The sequence below is a fragment of the Notolabrus celidotus genome, chromosome 15, assembly GCF_009762535.1.
Source record: "Notolabrus celidotus isolate fNotCel1 chromosome 15, fNotCel1.pri, whole genome shotgun sequence".
NCBI lineage: Eukaryota > Metazoa > Chordata > Actinopteri > Labriformes > Labridae > Notolabrus > Notolabrus celidotus.
Genome location: NC_048286.1, coordinates 972,689 through 987,945, shown reverse-complemented (window position 1 = coordinate 987,945; position 15,257 = coordinate 972,689). Strand labels below are relative to the sequence as shown.

Below are 15,257 nucleotides of genomic sequence, written 5' to 3'. Positions count from 1 at the left end.
TCTGCATGTGTGGAGGTACGCCCTCTTGATCACTGGATGAGGCAAACCAGGTTCTAATCTGGACTAAAATCATCCAGTGTGTGGCCATCCTTATAGGTTAGGGTAAGGGTTGGGCTTTAACTGAGTCCATGTAGCTGTAGTATAGGCTGATACATGAACAGAGCATTATCTTACAACTGAGGATAGAAGGCTATCACATTCTCAGGACAGCTGTCAGCCAATCAGAACAGAGTATTACCCCCTGACCATTGTATGAATAGCATTACTACCCGGCTCTCTTACTGATCTTCGGGTTGTGTGAAAGAGAGGAGACAAACACATGAGTCGAGGATGAAAGAGAGGAGACAAACATATGAGACAAGGATGAAAGAGAGGAGACAAACAAAGGAGACAAGGATGAAAGAGAGGTGACAAATAGAGGAGACAAGGATAAAAGAGGGGAGACAAACACATGAGTCAAGGATGAAAGAGAGGAGACAAACACATGAGTCAAGGATGAAAGAGAGGAGACAAACACATGAGTCAAGGATGAAAGAGAGGAGACAAATAGAGGAGACAAGGATAAAAGAGAGGAGACAAATAGAGGAGACAAGGATAAAAGAGAGGAGACAAATAGAGTAGACAAGGATAAAAGAGAGGAGACAAACACATGAGACAAGGATAAAAGAGAGGAGACAAACACATGAGACAAGGATAAAAGAGAGGAGACAAACACATGAGACAAGGATAAAAGAGAGGAGACAAACAAAGGAGACAAGGATGAAAGAGAGGAGACAAACATATGAGACAAGGATGAAAGAGAGCTGACAAACAAAGGAGACTGTCCAGACTCTGTCTCTCATAACCATCAGCTAACGATACATTATCTCTCACTGGTCTTCTGGTTGTGTAAGAAGCTTGATTCTGATTTGTCAAAACCCCTTGACAGCGGTTATTAACTTTCACTAACATGATCAACACCAGAGACAAACTGATCACACGTCATGTCAAATCAATCCACAGAAAGGAGTTCAGACACATTTAGCTTCTGCTTGTTGACACCATAGACCGTAAGGTGAGGTAAAACTGTTAGCTTAGCATCAAAACAATGTGGCTAAAACATTAGCTTCTGTTAGCATGCTAAATCAGCAGGCTACGGACGTTTATATATTGGATCCTGTCCATCAATATGATGAAGGAGTGGAGCAGGTGAGAGAAACTTTAGGTTAGTGATCTCTACAAAGAAAGTTAAACCATGAGCGGTGGTGATGATAGCAGCAGGGTTCAAAGTTGTGACATTAGTTTCTTTTTAAAGGTGTGTGAACCACAGAGCTCAGAGAAGAAGGAGAGCTGAATGAGGACAGTTTCATGTTCAATCCACCACAACAGGCAGAGAAGAATCCATCACCATGGAACGATCACTGAGGAGGAATCACTGGGACTATTTCTAAAAACTGTAAACATAAATCATTTAAATCCATAAAATCATCTTTAAGTAATGTTTTAATTGTTTTACATCAATGTAATAAATACCACAGTAACCAATAACCACTCAGTCAGCATACATTCCCAGCCACAAACAATCAGATTGACTCAGAGCAGAGTTTACTGCTGTGTGATGTTTCTGTCTGATAACACACTGAAAAATCCTCGTGTTTAAAACAGCGCCAGTGTTTTTATACCCAGCCGACAACATCATGTTTCACCGTCTAATGAATCCACCTAAAAAAAAGCCCTCAGCTGCCTCGTACGACCTCACAGTCCTCTTCATCCCAGAGAGCAGAGATACAGTCGGATCAGTTCAACTCAAAATACTGATAATCAGGATGTGCTGCTGTCCTCCGTCTGTTCAAATCACCTGTCATGCAGTATAGCTGATCATAGCAGTTTCATGTTTCTCCTGCCCTCTACAGGTTTAAAAATTGTCTTTGTATATCTAACGTGTCCTGTGTTGGTGTTCAGTCTGCTGCTGGGGGAAAACTGGAGGTGACAGAGCGTTTCACAGACTGAGCCTGAAGCTACGAGCTGCCTGAAGAAGTCAGATCATCACTGACCTCCTTACATCTCCACTCACTATCACACTTATCACACTTATCACACTTATCATCATTATTATTATGATGATGATGATGATGATGATGATGATGATGATGATGATGATGATGATGATAAAGATAACTATTATTATTCTATTTTATTATCATCATCATCATTACTATTATCATTATTATTACAGAGTAATACATGCAGCACTTACTCTCTATCGTATAATAACTGGTTGACCCTAAACCCACATACACACACACACACACACACACATACATATCCATACACACACACACACACACACACACACACACACACACACACACACACACACACACACACACACACACACAGACTGGGTGTGTACCAGTTGTAGATGACTTCAGTTCTTGTCAGCAAATCTTACGTCAACCTCTGGACAGATGTCACCTCCTGTTACACAAAAATCTCCTGATAAGAAGCAGTTTGAGCTCAGTGCTACGTGTGTGTGTTTTTGGTGTGTGTGGTTTTGTGTGTATCTGTTTGTGTTTTATTTTACAAAGTGTTCAGCAGCTGTTCCACATCGTGTGGCCTACACAGCTGCACTTGCTTGCTCCTGGATAAATGAGAGAAAACCAGAGAGTTGAAAGTTGAGAGGAGATATCCATATTTATGAAATGATGAATATTATCTAATAGGGTGTAACGATTCATATTCCTATGATCCGACTACATCGACCTGTGCTCGGCAAGTGGGCCTTCCTGACGACATATATCGATCTAACATCGTTTTAAAAGGGTCATAAATCGATTGTATCCATACTAGGAAATAACACGTTGGATTTAAGCACGGCAGACTTTATATGGATGTGTTTTTTTTTACACTTTTAATGAGAAAGACGTTAAACGTTACTGAATTGAGGCTGCCTGTCTGTGACATCATCGCCATGCGCCAGCAGACAACAAAACATAGCATGACAGGAGAGGAGAATCCAGCGAGTGGGAAATCATCAAGCCACATTGCGGTCCAGTGTGTGGAAATACTTAAAGAGTCACTCTGGTAAAACTCTTTTCTTCATCCTTGTCCAGCAGGTCTGAGTCTGTGCCGGTCATGCTTATATTTTGCTCCGTGCAGAAGGGATCTCTACCTACAGCTCCATGCAGTACTCTGATAATGGTGACCTCATGCTGCACTCTGATAATGGTGACCTCATGTTGCACTATGGTAATGGTGACCTCATGCTGCACTCTGATAATGGTGACCTAATGTTGCACTATGGTAATGGTGACCTCATGCTGCACTCTGATAATGGTGACCTCATGTTGCACTATGGTAATGGTGACCTCATGCTGCACTCTGGTAATGGTGACCTCATGTTGCACTATGGTAATGGTGACCTCATGCTGCACTCTGATAATGGTGACCTCATGTTGCACTATGGTAATGATGACCTAATGCTGCACTCTGATAATGATGACCTAATGCTGCACTCTGATAATGGTGACCTCATGCTGCACTCTGATAATGGTGACCTAATGCTGTACTCTGATAATGGTGACCTAATGCTGTACTCTGATAATGGTGACCTCATGTTGCACTATGGTAATGGTGACCTCATGCTGCACTCTGATAATGGTGACCTCATGCTGCACTCTGATAATGGTGACCTCATGTTGCACTATGGTAATGGTGACCTCATGCTGCACTCTGATAATGGTGACCTCATGTTGCACTATGGTAATGGTGACCTAATGCTGCACTCTGATAATGGTGACCTAATGTTGAACTATGATAATGGTGACCTCATGCTGCACTCTGATAATGGTGACCTAATGCTGTACTCTGATAATGGTGACCTCATGCTGTACTCTGATAATGGTGACCTCATGTTGCACTATGATCATGGTGACCTCATGTTGCACTATGATAATGGTGACCTCATGTTGCACTATGATAATGGTGACCTCATGTTGCACTATGATAATGGTGACCTCATGCTGTACTCTGATAATGGTGACCTAATGCTGTACTCTGATAATGGTGACCTCATGTTGCACTATGGTAATGGTGACCTCATGCTGCACTCTGATAATGGTGACCTCATGCTGCACTCTGATAATGGTGACCTCATGTTGCACTATGGTAATGGTGACCTCATGCTGCACTCTGATAATGGTGACCTCATGTTGCACTATGGTAATGGTGACCTAATGCTGCACTCTGATAATGGTGACCTAATGTTGAACTATGATAATGGTGACCTCATGCTGCACTCTGATAATGGTGACCTAATGCTGTACTCTGATAATGGTGACCTCATGCTGTACTCTGATAATGGTGACCTCATGTTGCACTATGATCATGGTGACCTCATGTTGCACTATGATAATGGTGACCTCATGTTGCACTATGATAATGGTGACCTCATGTTGCACTATGATAATGGTGACCTCATGCTGTACTCTGATAATGGTGACCTCATGTTGCACTCTTGATAATGGTGACCTCATGCTGCCCTCTGATAATGGTGGCCTCATGCTGCCCTCTGATAATGGTGACCTCATACTGCCCTCTGATAATGGTGACCTCATGCTGCCCTCTGATAATGGTGACCTCATGTTGCACTATGATAATGGTGACCTTATGCTGCACTCTGATAATGGTGACCTCATACTGCCCTCTGATAATGGTGACCTCATACTGCCCTCTGATAATGGTGACCTCATGCTGCCCTCTGATAATGGTGACCTCATGTTGCACTATGATAATGGTGACCTAATGCTGTACTCTGATAATGATGACCTCATGCTACACTCTGATAATGGTGACCTCATGCTGTACTCTGATAATGATGACCTAATGCTGCACTCTGATAATGGTGACCTAATGCTGCACTCTGATAATGGTGACCTCATGTTGCACTATGATAATGGTGACCTCATGCTGCACTCTGATAATGGAGACCACATGCTGCGCTCTGATAATGTTGACCACATGCTGCACTCTGATAATGGTGACCTCATGCTGTACTCTGATAATGGTGACCTCATGTTGCACTTTGATAATGGTGACCTCATGCTGCACTCTGATAATGGAGACCACATGCTGCACTCTTGATAATGTTGACCACATGCTGCACTCTGATAATGGTGAACTCATGCTGCACTCTGATAATGATGAACTCATGCTGCACTCTGATAATGGAGACCACATGCTGCACCCTAATAATGGTGACCTCAGTTTGCACTCTGATAATGATGAACTCATGCTGCACTCTGATAATGATGAACTCATGCTGCACTCTGATAATGATGAACTCATGCTGCACTCTTGATAATGATGAACTCACGCTGCACTCTGATAATGGTGACCTCAGTTTGCACTCTGATAATGATGAACTCATGCTTCACTCTGATAATGATGAACTCATGCTGCACTCTGATAATGATGAACTCATGCTGCACTCTTGATAATGATGAACTCACGCTGCACTCTGATAATGGTGACCTCAGTTTGCACTCTGATAATGATGAACTCATGCTGCACTCTGATAATGGTGACCTAATGCTGCATTCTGATAATCGTGACCTCATGCTGTGTGGAGGCGGGGCTTCTGTCTCAGGTGAGGTGAATGTAAGGAGCAGACATCACTGTAAACATCAGTCTGACTCTGTCACATGGCTGCACACTGAATACATGAGGAGGATTACAGACTGCCTCAGGCACACACACAAAGCATGAAACACTGTTACATTCCTGTTAAACACACACACAATCCCACACACTCACACGCCACCTAGTTTGTCTGACTCTGAGTTGTTCCATGTACGTTTAGGAGCTGTGATTACAGAGCTGAGATGATTTACTGTCCAGATGACTTCACCTCCTGCTGTGATGTTAAAAACGGGTAATGATGGTTTCTAGTGATTTAGCTGCAGACTCGCGTGTCTTACACCAACACACATTCTACAAGAGACACATACACACACACCTGAGTAGAACAGATATAGTAGAAAAACATGTACCAGAGCAATGAGCTGAACAGGAAGAAAGATATATATATAAATATGTGATACGTAACTGAATGTGATTATGGCAAAGACGAGTGGGGGAAGAGGAGAGAGGGTAATCCACTGGACAGTGTGTGTGTGTGTGTGTGTGAATTGGCTGATGGTGTGTGAGGGTCAGTGAGTGTGTGAGTCTGGAGTTGTTGTGGCTCAGGGGAAGAAAATGTCTTTAAATCTGTTTGTCAGACACAAACATCACAGAGCTACGGATGTGTCTGTGTGTTTGAGCAGAAATATCACAGACACGATATGTTCCGACTCTGGCACGGAGCACAGAGTGATGGAAGGATTAAATTCATGGTGCTAACGGTGGCCCCAGTCCACTCTTTGTCAATTTGACCCTGAGACAAACTTTATGTAAAGTGAATCCAACAAACACTCGCTTCAGGAACACTTCATACACACAATCTATGACGAGTGTGTTATGACTGCTGCTGTCATTTTTTATTTGGACTTCCAGAGCTTCAGTTTAAGACTTTGAAGACCCTGAAAACTTCAGAGAATCCAGTTTAAGATTACTGCCACTATGATGTATGAAGCTTAATAAAAATCGACTCATGGAAATAAATTCATTAAAACTGATTCATTAAAACTAGTTCATTTCAACCGATTCATTAAAACTGATTCATTAAAACTAGTTCATTTCAACCGATTCATTAAAACTGATTCATTAAAACTGATTCATTAAAACTAGTTCATTTCAACCGATTCATTAAAACTGATTCATTAAAACTAGTTCATTTCAACCGATTCATTCAAACTGATTCATTAAAACTAGTTCATTTCAACCGATTCATTAAAACTGATTCATTAAAACTAGTTCATTTCAACCGATTCATTAAAACTGATTCATTAAAACTAGTTCATTAGAACCGATTCATTAAAACTGATCCATTAGAAACGACTCCTTGAAACTGATCCATTAGAACCGATTCATTAAAACTGATCCATTAGAAACGGCTCATTGAAACTGATCCATTAGAACCGATTCATTAAAACTGATCCATTAGAAACGACTCAATGAAACTGATCCATTAGAACCGACTCATTAAAACTGATCCATTAGAAACGGCTCATTGAAACTGATCCATTAGAACCGATTCATTAAAACTGATCCATTAGAAATGACTCATTGAAACTGAAACATTAGAACCGATTCATTAAAACTGACCCATTAGAAACGATTCATTGAAACAGATTCATTTAAACTGATTCATCAAAACCGATTCATTAAAATGGATTCATCGAAACTGATTCTTTAAAATGGATTAATTAAATCTGAATCTATAAAAGTGATTCCCTTAAAATTGATTCATTAAAACGTATTCCTTAAAACGTATTCATCAAAACCGATTCATTAAAACAAATGTATTAAGACTGATTCATTAAAATTGAATCATTAAAACTGATTCGTTAAAACTGATTCATTAAAACTGATTCATTAAAACTGATTCATTCTGTCAACACCAAGCGGCAACCTCCAGTCTCAAAATATGAAGCCCATGCTGAAGTGTTATAAACTTCAGTTCATGGAGTGTCCACTAGAGGCTGCCTGCAGAAACACCAGAAACCACATACACACCCATTCAAAGAAGACCATCTTTGCAGCATTAATAAACATGTTTACAGCCTGGTTCAAAATACAGTTCAGGTCTGAACAGCACATTTCTCTATCAGCACACACTGTACGAGGGTGGCTTTTTTCTAACATGACGGTTCAGAAGATATTAAGATTACAAGTCTTTGCCCAAATAAGGACATGACTGACTTGATTCCTGGACGGGAACAAATAGCTGTTGGCTAAGAGGCTCAAACTCCGCCCGTTTACGTCACACTCTGCCTGGTTGAGTTCCGCTTTTCCAATATGGCTGCTGCCGTTGATTGGCTTCAAAACAGCACTCAGGAACAGATAGGTGACGTCACGGATACTACGTCCATTATTTTATACAGTCTATGGTCAACAACCGCTGGTTGTGTTTTCAGAACGCAGCACGGAGCAGGACAGCCGGACAGCTGGAGTCATGTGACCGAGGTTTTCCTGCAGTAATCACTGAATCAAGGATTCTCCTCCTCCTCTCCTCATCCATGTTGTCTTTCTGGTCCTCTGAAAACCTCTGACCTGTTGACTCCAGGCCTGGCTCCGCTCATCATGACTTTGGTTTGTTGTTGTAGTTAAGTGAAATACGATCTGGAGATAACACAGAGTGTTTTATTCTGAAAATTAACCGGATGTTTTCATTTTGTTTTGGTGAAACCTGACTTCCTGTCCCGCTCCATCTGCTCTGTTGAGATTGATGCGTCGTGCTCCGGCATCCGGCAGAAATAGAAGTCTTGTGTATCTGATCCGGAGGACTCTGACCTGCCGGATCAGAGACGCAGCTGGAACGCAACGGCGCGGATCCAGTGGAAGTTAACACATTGACTAGAATAGAAACCTATCAGATCCAGTTCTGTGACAGATCGGAGACGGACTGGACAAAGATATGGTGGAATTTGAGCGTAATAGTCCTGATGGTGAAGCTGTAGCTACAGTCTTAAGTTCAGAAGCTAATAAAATACATAAACAAGCAGTACTACTACAAGTTTTAACAAATGAACCACCCCTGTGTGGCAGAGTATAAAATGTTTAAGCAGGAATTAGTGTTTTCATCCCAAAGACCCTCCCATGTTTAAACTTCACACACATCTGGACTGATGTTAAAGTTGCAGTACATTGCTACTTTTCACAAGTACCTCAGGTCCATGTTTTGGTCATGGGTATGATGGCAACTGCTCATGGCCCCAAGCCAGTGCGGGGCCCCAACGGCTGCTAACTCTAACTAACGTGCAAAGTCTGCAATGACAGTAGTAAACCTCCCTTAGGGGGCCCCATCTGAGAGCACTCCCTCTCAATGTGCTGCAAGGCCCTGCACGCACATTCTTCCTGTGCCGAAGTCTCTCAATGAACATCACTCAAAGAGGACTGAAGAGGAAGTCTGAGGAGAACAGAAGCAGGACCGTGGTGAGCGGGCGGAGGATGGTAATCCAATGCACAAGTAAATGACTGCATGCTGCTTGTCAGCGTGTGGAAGAGAGTCGCTTAAATCACTCCTGCTGGTGTGCATCACGGTGTTTGTTCTTTGATGTGTTATAATAGTCATCATAGCTAGCAGAGTAGCCCCGTGTGTCCAGCTCTGCTGCTTGGGACGGGCTGAATGTGCACCACAAGGGCCCACCAGAGAATGTTTGCCCCAACAGACCCTAAAACCATGTGGACCGGGACAGAGTGTTGATGTCTCGTGGACAAAGACAGCGATACTGCCAGGGCACAGTTTACTCCTGCTCATTAGAGGGAGCAGGAATAAGACGAGGATTCATTTGTTACACACACAGTCACACAGCAGTCCTCCTCCTCCTCCTCCTCCTCCTCCTCCTCCTCCTCCTCATCAGGTAAACACAGCTCACCTGTTCTCTGATCAGAGCTCCTGTCTGCAGCAGATGATCATGCTGCCTCTCTGGATCCTCACACAGAGGAGATTAGTTTGTAGGTAAATTCAAACCTGTTTCAGATCCCTTATTCCATGTGACTACAGCAGCCTTCATACCTCCAGGAGAACACCTGATACGACTGAGCAGCGTGTGTGACCCATAACCTGCTCATAAAGTGTCACCTGCTGGACTGAAAACTCCTTCTTTGAAAACATCAACAGTTTTACTTTGAAACCAATGCTGTACGTACAGACCAATCAGAGCAGAGGTTAACAAGCGGGGCGGCTGTGGCTCAGTGGCTCGGAAGGTTGGCGGGTTGATCCCAGCTCCTTCAGTCATATGCCAAAGTGTCTTTGAGCAAGACACTGAACCCCAAATTGCTCCCACTGTTGTTCAGCGGTGTGTGAATGTGTACGAATGAGATTAGTTAATACTGATCAGTCCCTCCAGGAAGTTGCCATTTCGTGGTCGCAACTATCAACGCAAATTCAACCAATCAGTGCGATTTCTGCACAGCCTTGCAATTTTATACAATCACCGCAAATTTGACCTATCACCTGAACTTCAGCCCCTGTACGTCATCGGTTTCGTCATCAATTTCACTTCCTTGGAACATAAACGTAAGTCCTCACTTTATCGGCACTTTTCAACAACAAAAGAGAACGGGTGAAAAGAAAAAAGAGGACAGCAGGCAGGACAAGTGACCATGACGACGTTGTTATTTATAGATATTCAAATACGCTTTTAGTATTAATAAGCTATAGATCAGGGGTGTCTAACATACGGCCCGCGGGCCAAAAGCGGCCCTCCAGAGGTTCCAATCTGGCCCACCAGGTTCCAATCCGGCCCACCAGGTTCCAATCCGGATGATTTTGCAAAGTGAAAAATGTGTAACCGCTTTTCTAATGTATCCTCTGGGGGGCACATACAATCAAACGGCTGACGGAGTGCACCTGAACAACGCTCTAGGCCTATTTTTCTATGAGGGGGAAAAAGAATATTTGCAGTTTGCATAATCTGGTTGAATTTCATAGATTTCTAGAGCACTTCAAGATCCAATAAACACTAAAGTGTAGGTATATGTGCAGTGGATCCACTATTTTTGGAAGGAGCCTCATATCGTGCATGTGCTTACCATGCATGTGGGTGTGTCATAGGTGCTTCCTTCACTACTAACACTAGCATTACTGTGTCAGGTGACTGGGAAACCTGTGTGCTCGGTGTGTTCGCAGCAGGTTTCAGTCCTTAAAGTATATAATATTTGGCCCCACTATGAGACTCATCATGGCGAAAAATACAACATCTGCTTTTGTAGAAAGATAGTTCATTAAATGTGAACATTTTCAGAATGTACTTGTACTTTTTTGTGCTAAAACAAAGGGAAACATTTGGAATTGTCCTTATTTATAGGTTATTATGTTATGATTTTACTGGTCCGGCCACTTCAGATCAACTCGGGCTGTATGTGGCCCCTGAACTGAAATGGGTTTGACACCCCTGCTATAGATCATATGTTTTCATTTTGTTGACGAGACGATGACGAGACAAAAACTTTAGTGACTGACCGTCGGACATTAAAGGTGACATATCACGCTTTTTTCATCAATATATATTGGTCTAAGAGGTCCCAAAACATGTCTTTAAAGTTTTTGCTCAAAAAAACACTTTGAAATCAGATTTTGGTCTGCCTGAAAAACCCTCTTCTTCAGCCCTCCTCAGAACACTCTGTTTTCTCTCTGACCACGCCCCCTCAGGAAGTGGATATCCCCTCGGCTGTCCAGCCCGTTGATCTAATGTTTACATGTTGGCTGAATATACACAGCTGCTCACAGACCCGCGTTACTTCAACCCTCTGAATCTGATCCTGAATCTGATCCTGACGGAGAGGCGCCTGCAGCAGGACCTTTCTGAACCATTGGTCACAGATTTAGTGTTTCTTGTTGTTTTATTTATCAGTATGTAGACGTGTGTCTTGGTACACAGCTACGACATGTAGCTATGTGGCTATGCTAACTAGCGCTAGCACTTATCCATGATAAATAAAAATCATCCACTAGATCTTCAAAATCTGCGGACGTGGGGAGTAAAACCGACCTCTGCCAGAAAGGCAGCAGGACCTTTTATGAAGGATTGGTCACAGATTTAGTGTTTCTTGTTGTTTTATTTGTCAGTATGTCGACGTGTGTCTTGGTACACAGCTACAGCTACGACATGTAGCTATGTGGCTATGCTAACTAGCGCTAGCACTTATCCATGATAAATAAAAATCATCCACTAGATCTTCAAATCTGCAGACGTGGGGAGTAAAACCGACCTTTGTGTTTATTAAGACAGCCTACAACTAGCATGCCTCCCTCCTAAGCTCCTTGTTAGCACACATGTGTGCAGGTAATGAAAAACAGAGGAGGGGATTCAGTATTATTTTATACAGTCTATGGGCTGAACAAGCTCCGAGCTCTGACTCCGTGACAGACCGGATATTGTTGTGACGTAACAAAAACACTGAAGTCTGAAACGGCTGGTTTCACACACATTTACAGAAAGGTGGAGAAATCAGAACAGGGGCAGAATGGATTCTTTTCATTCTCGGGGGGTTTGTAGACATGCCAGGGAAACATATTTCAGGTAGAGAACCATTTAGAAGTCAATTTTGCATGATATGTCACCTTTAAGAATCCATATTTCCCCCTGTGCTGTGCGTCTAATCTTTAAAGATGGCGTGATGACTTCCTGTGACAGGCTGAGTTATTATCTGAGGGGCTCAGTGTTAGCTTGGTCTCTATCTGCAGCAGGTGTGCTTTATGAACCAGCTCTCCTCACCTCCATGCATCTGTCTCATCTTCATTGAGGAATTTTACCCCCGGTGTGTGTTAGTGACAAAGACACAACCGGGGGACGTCTGTTTAATATTTGATGTTTGACATTGTTGCCGCCATTACCGTAAAAAGCTCCGCATCTACAGCTTGATTTGTTTTTATTTATTTATTTATTATTTAAAAGGACCATGCATATTAATTAACATTTCTGTAAATATGCCAGAGTTAGCCAAAAGGCTAGTTTACATCCGTAGTCCCTTGCCAGATGTTAAAAAGGCTCCATAAAAAGATCATGATTAAACAAAGATAAAATTTGTTCCAGTTTGGTGAAACATCAGACACGTTTAGTAAGTTTGGATCAGCTCCTTGTTGAAAGAAGCAGATGCATTTCAGAGTGCTGTGAACTGACTGTCTGTCCATTGCGCCTGTCACTGCAGGTACATTCAAGGACCGTCGTAAATGTGCAATACAGCCCTTTCATGGCATTATTCTGTGAATCAAGAGAATCAAAACAGTCACAGTGGTCACATCAAGAATGTTTTCTAAAAACAACTGTAATTTAGCAGAATTACTTGCCCCTGAGATGTTATTGGGGAAAAAAGCTTACATTGTTTTTTGCAACTTTCACTCCAATTTTTTCAAAAAGCTGTTGCAAAATCAGGCTTTTGGGCCACAACAATCACAAAAAAATCCTGTGAAATCCTGGAGGGACTGACTGATGGTCCCTTACTAAATAACAGCCTCCATCATCAGTGAGTGAATGGGTATGAATGCGTGAATGTGACCAGTAGTGTGTAAGAGCGCTTTGAGTGCTCAGACAGACTAGAAAAGCACTAGAAAGTCCATTTAGCATTTACCAAGCCTCCATTACTGCAGTGAGGTCTTCCTGAAACATCAGTAGGTGTGAGCCGTGCTCAGAAGTGATCCCTTTTACTGTCTGTGTAGCTTTACCTTGATAACAATGGAAGTGGCATGTGGAAGAACCTGTGGAGTTTCCAGCCGCTCCATCACTCGGGACAAACACAGACATTACTTCATGTCGTGCAGATGTGTTCCTCTACGGCAAAAGAACCCCTTCAGTCGCATCAGGATCTTGTGTCACCCTGTCAAATTATTTTTCCCATAACAACCTGCTAACCATACATTATCACTTACATATTGCTGTCCTCTCCCATCTCCCCTCTCTATCCCTCTCTCTCCCTCTCTCTTTGCTCAGAGTGCAGAATAATGACAGAGTTGATCTGGAGTTTGAAGTGTTAGTCTCCTGTGTCATTCTCTGCTCAGTTTGTTTTCAACATGTTTACAGGTAAAGTGTGTTACTCTGATCATGCTCAAGCACTCACAGGTGCCAAACCCTCAGAAATGTGACTCTGCTGTAACATCCACCTTCTCTTGATGACACGTCACTGTTTCTTTCATTCACATAATCTGTGGTTTATTTCTAATAAGATGTGGTATCATGTTTAACTGTTGGCTCACAGTTTGAAACTCAGCACAATGCTGCTGGAAACACAGAGTGGTTCTGAGTTCATGTTGATATGTGTGCTGTATTGAAAGAGCTCAAACAGAGCAGTGGATTTAACACGTCAGTAAAGCTTCTCATGTGATTTTATTTGTGTTGAAGCAAAGCGTCTTAATCTGTCAGTGGTGATAGAGCCCAGCAGCAGGTGAGCTCTTTATCAGCCTGCAGCTCACAGAGAGGAGTGCTGTCATATCCAGGTAAAGTTACACTAACTACCAGGTTCAGCACTGCTGGTTAGTGACAAAACTTTACAAACTGAAGCAGCAAATATCAAACACATTCAAATAACACGTCGGTTAGTCTGAGGTGTTTAGAAACAGGTTGAACAAGCTTACCTGAAGGGAGAGGCTGCAGGTGGACTGTCACTGCCAACTTCACCGCAAAGCTAAGCTAAGCTAAGATAGGCTAAGCTAAGTTAAAAGGTGAAAATCTGGAACCAACAAAAAAAAAAAAGAAATCAGTACTCTCTTTAAGAATGTTTCAGTTCAGGAAGCTGGGGTGTCAGAATCAGTAAAACAACACACCTCTCTGAACACCTGACCGTCTCTGCTGCTGTCTGAACACATGTCTGTGTGTTTGTGTGTGTGTGTGTGTGTGTGTGTGTGTGTGTGTGTGCTGTTACAACACAGCTCCACCTCCACAAATAATGCAGGCTCTACCAGTCTGACAACAGTCTCACTTCAGGACACCTTACTCTTACTAAACACACACACACACACACACACACACACACACACACACACACACACACACACACACACACACACACACACACACACAAATGTCTGCAGACTGGTTAAACTCCTGTAAGAGATAACCATCATCACGGTGTTTCTTCCTTAATGTTGATGTGTGTTTATATAACAATCAGCTGATCCCTCTGCTCCCTCTCACCTGGTGTCCCATGATGATGGCAGCATGGTGAGGGTACTTCTGCCTCAGGACATCCAGGAACACCTCCTTCTTCTTCTCCACATCCTTCATCTTCATCGGGATGTCTGATTGGCTGCCTCTACTTCCTGTGGCGGAGGAGGCGGAGCTACGAGGTAACGTACTGGGAGAGCGCGGAGCTGAACTGAAGGCAGGGTTACAGAAGAGAGCGCCGGAGGAGGAGTGATTCTTCTTCTGCAGCAGGCGCTCCGTGCTGCTGTCCACCATAGAAGAAGAAGAAGTGTCTCCTGGATCTGTGAGGAAAGGCGAGAGGAAAAAAACACATGAGAAAAGGATGAAAGAGAGGAGAGAAATAGAGGAGACAAGGATAAAAGAGAAGAGACAAACATATGAGTCAAGGATGAAAGAGAGGAGACAAACACATGAGAGAAGGATGAAAGAGAGGAGACAAACAAAGGAGACAAGGATGAAAGAGAGGAGACAAACAAA

General features: G+C 42.8%; 1 protein-coding gene across 1 annotated transcript in view; it reads right to left on the bottom strand.

Moving 5' to 3' along the window:
- The window catches only part of LOC117826593 (sickle tail protein-like), a 91,757-nt gene that overhangs the window by 52,131 nt on the left and 24,369 nt on the right, over nucleotides 1–15,257 (bottom strand). The window contains exon 3 of the mRNA XM_034702762.1: nucleotides 14,772–15,061. Coding sequence (XP_034558653.1) covers nucleotides 14,772–15,061 — 290 coding nt within the window. The remainder of the gene's footprint in view (nucleotides 1–14,771; nucleotides 15,062–15,257) is intronic.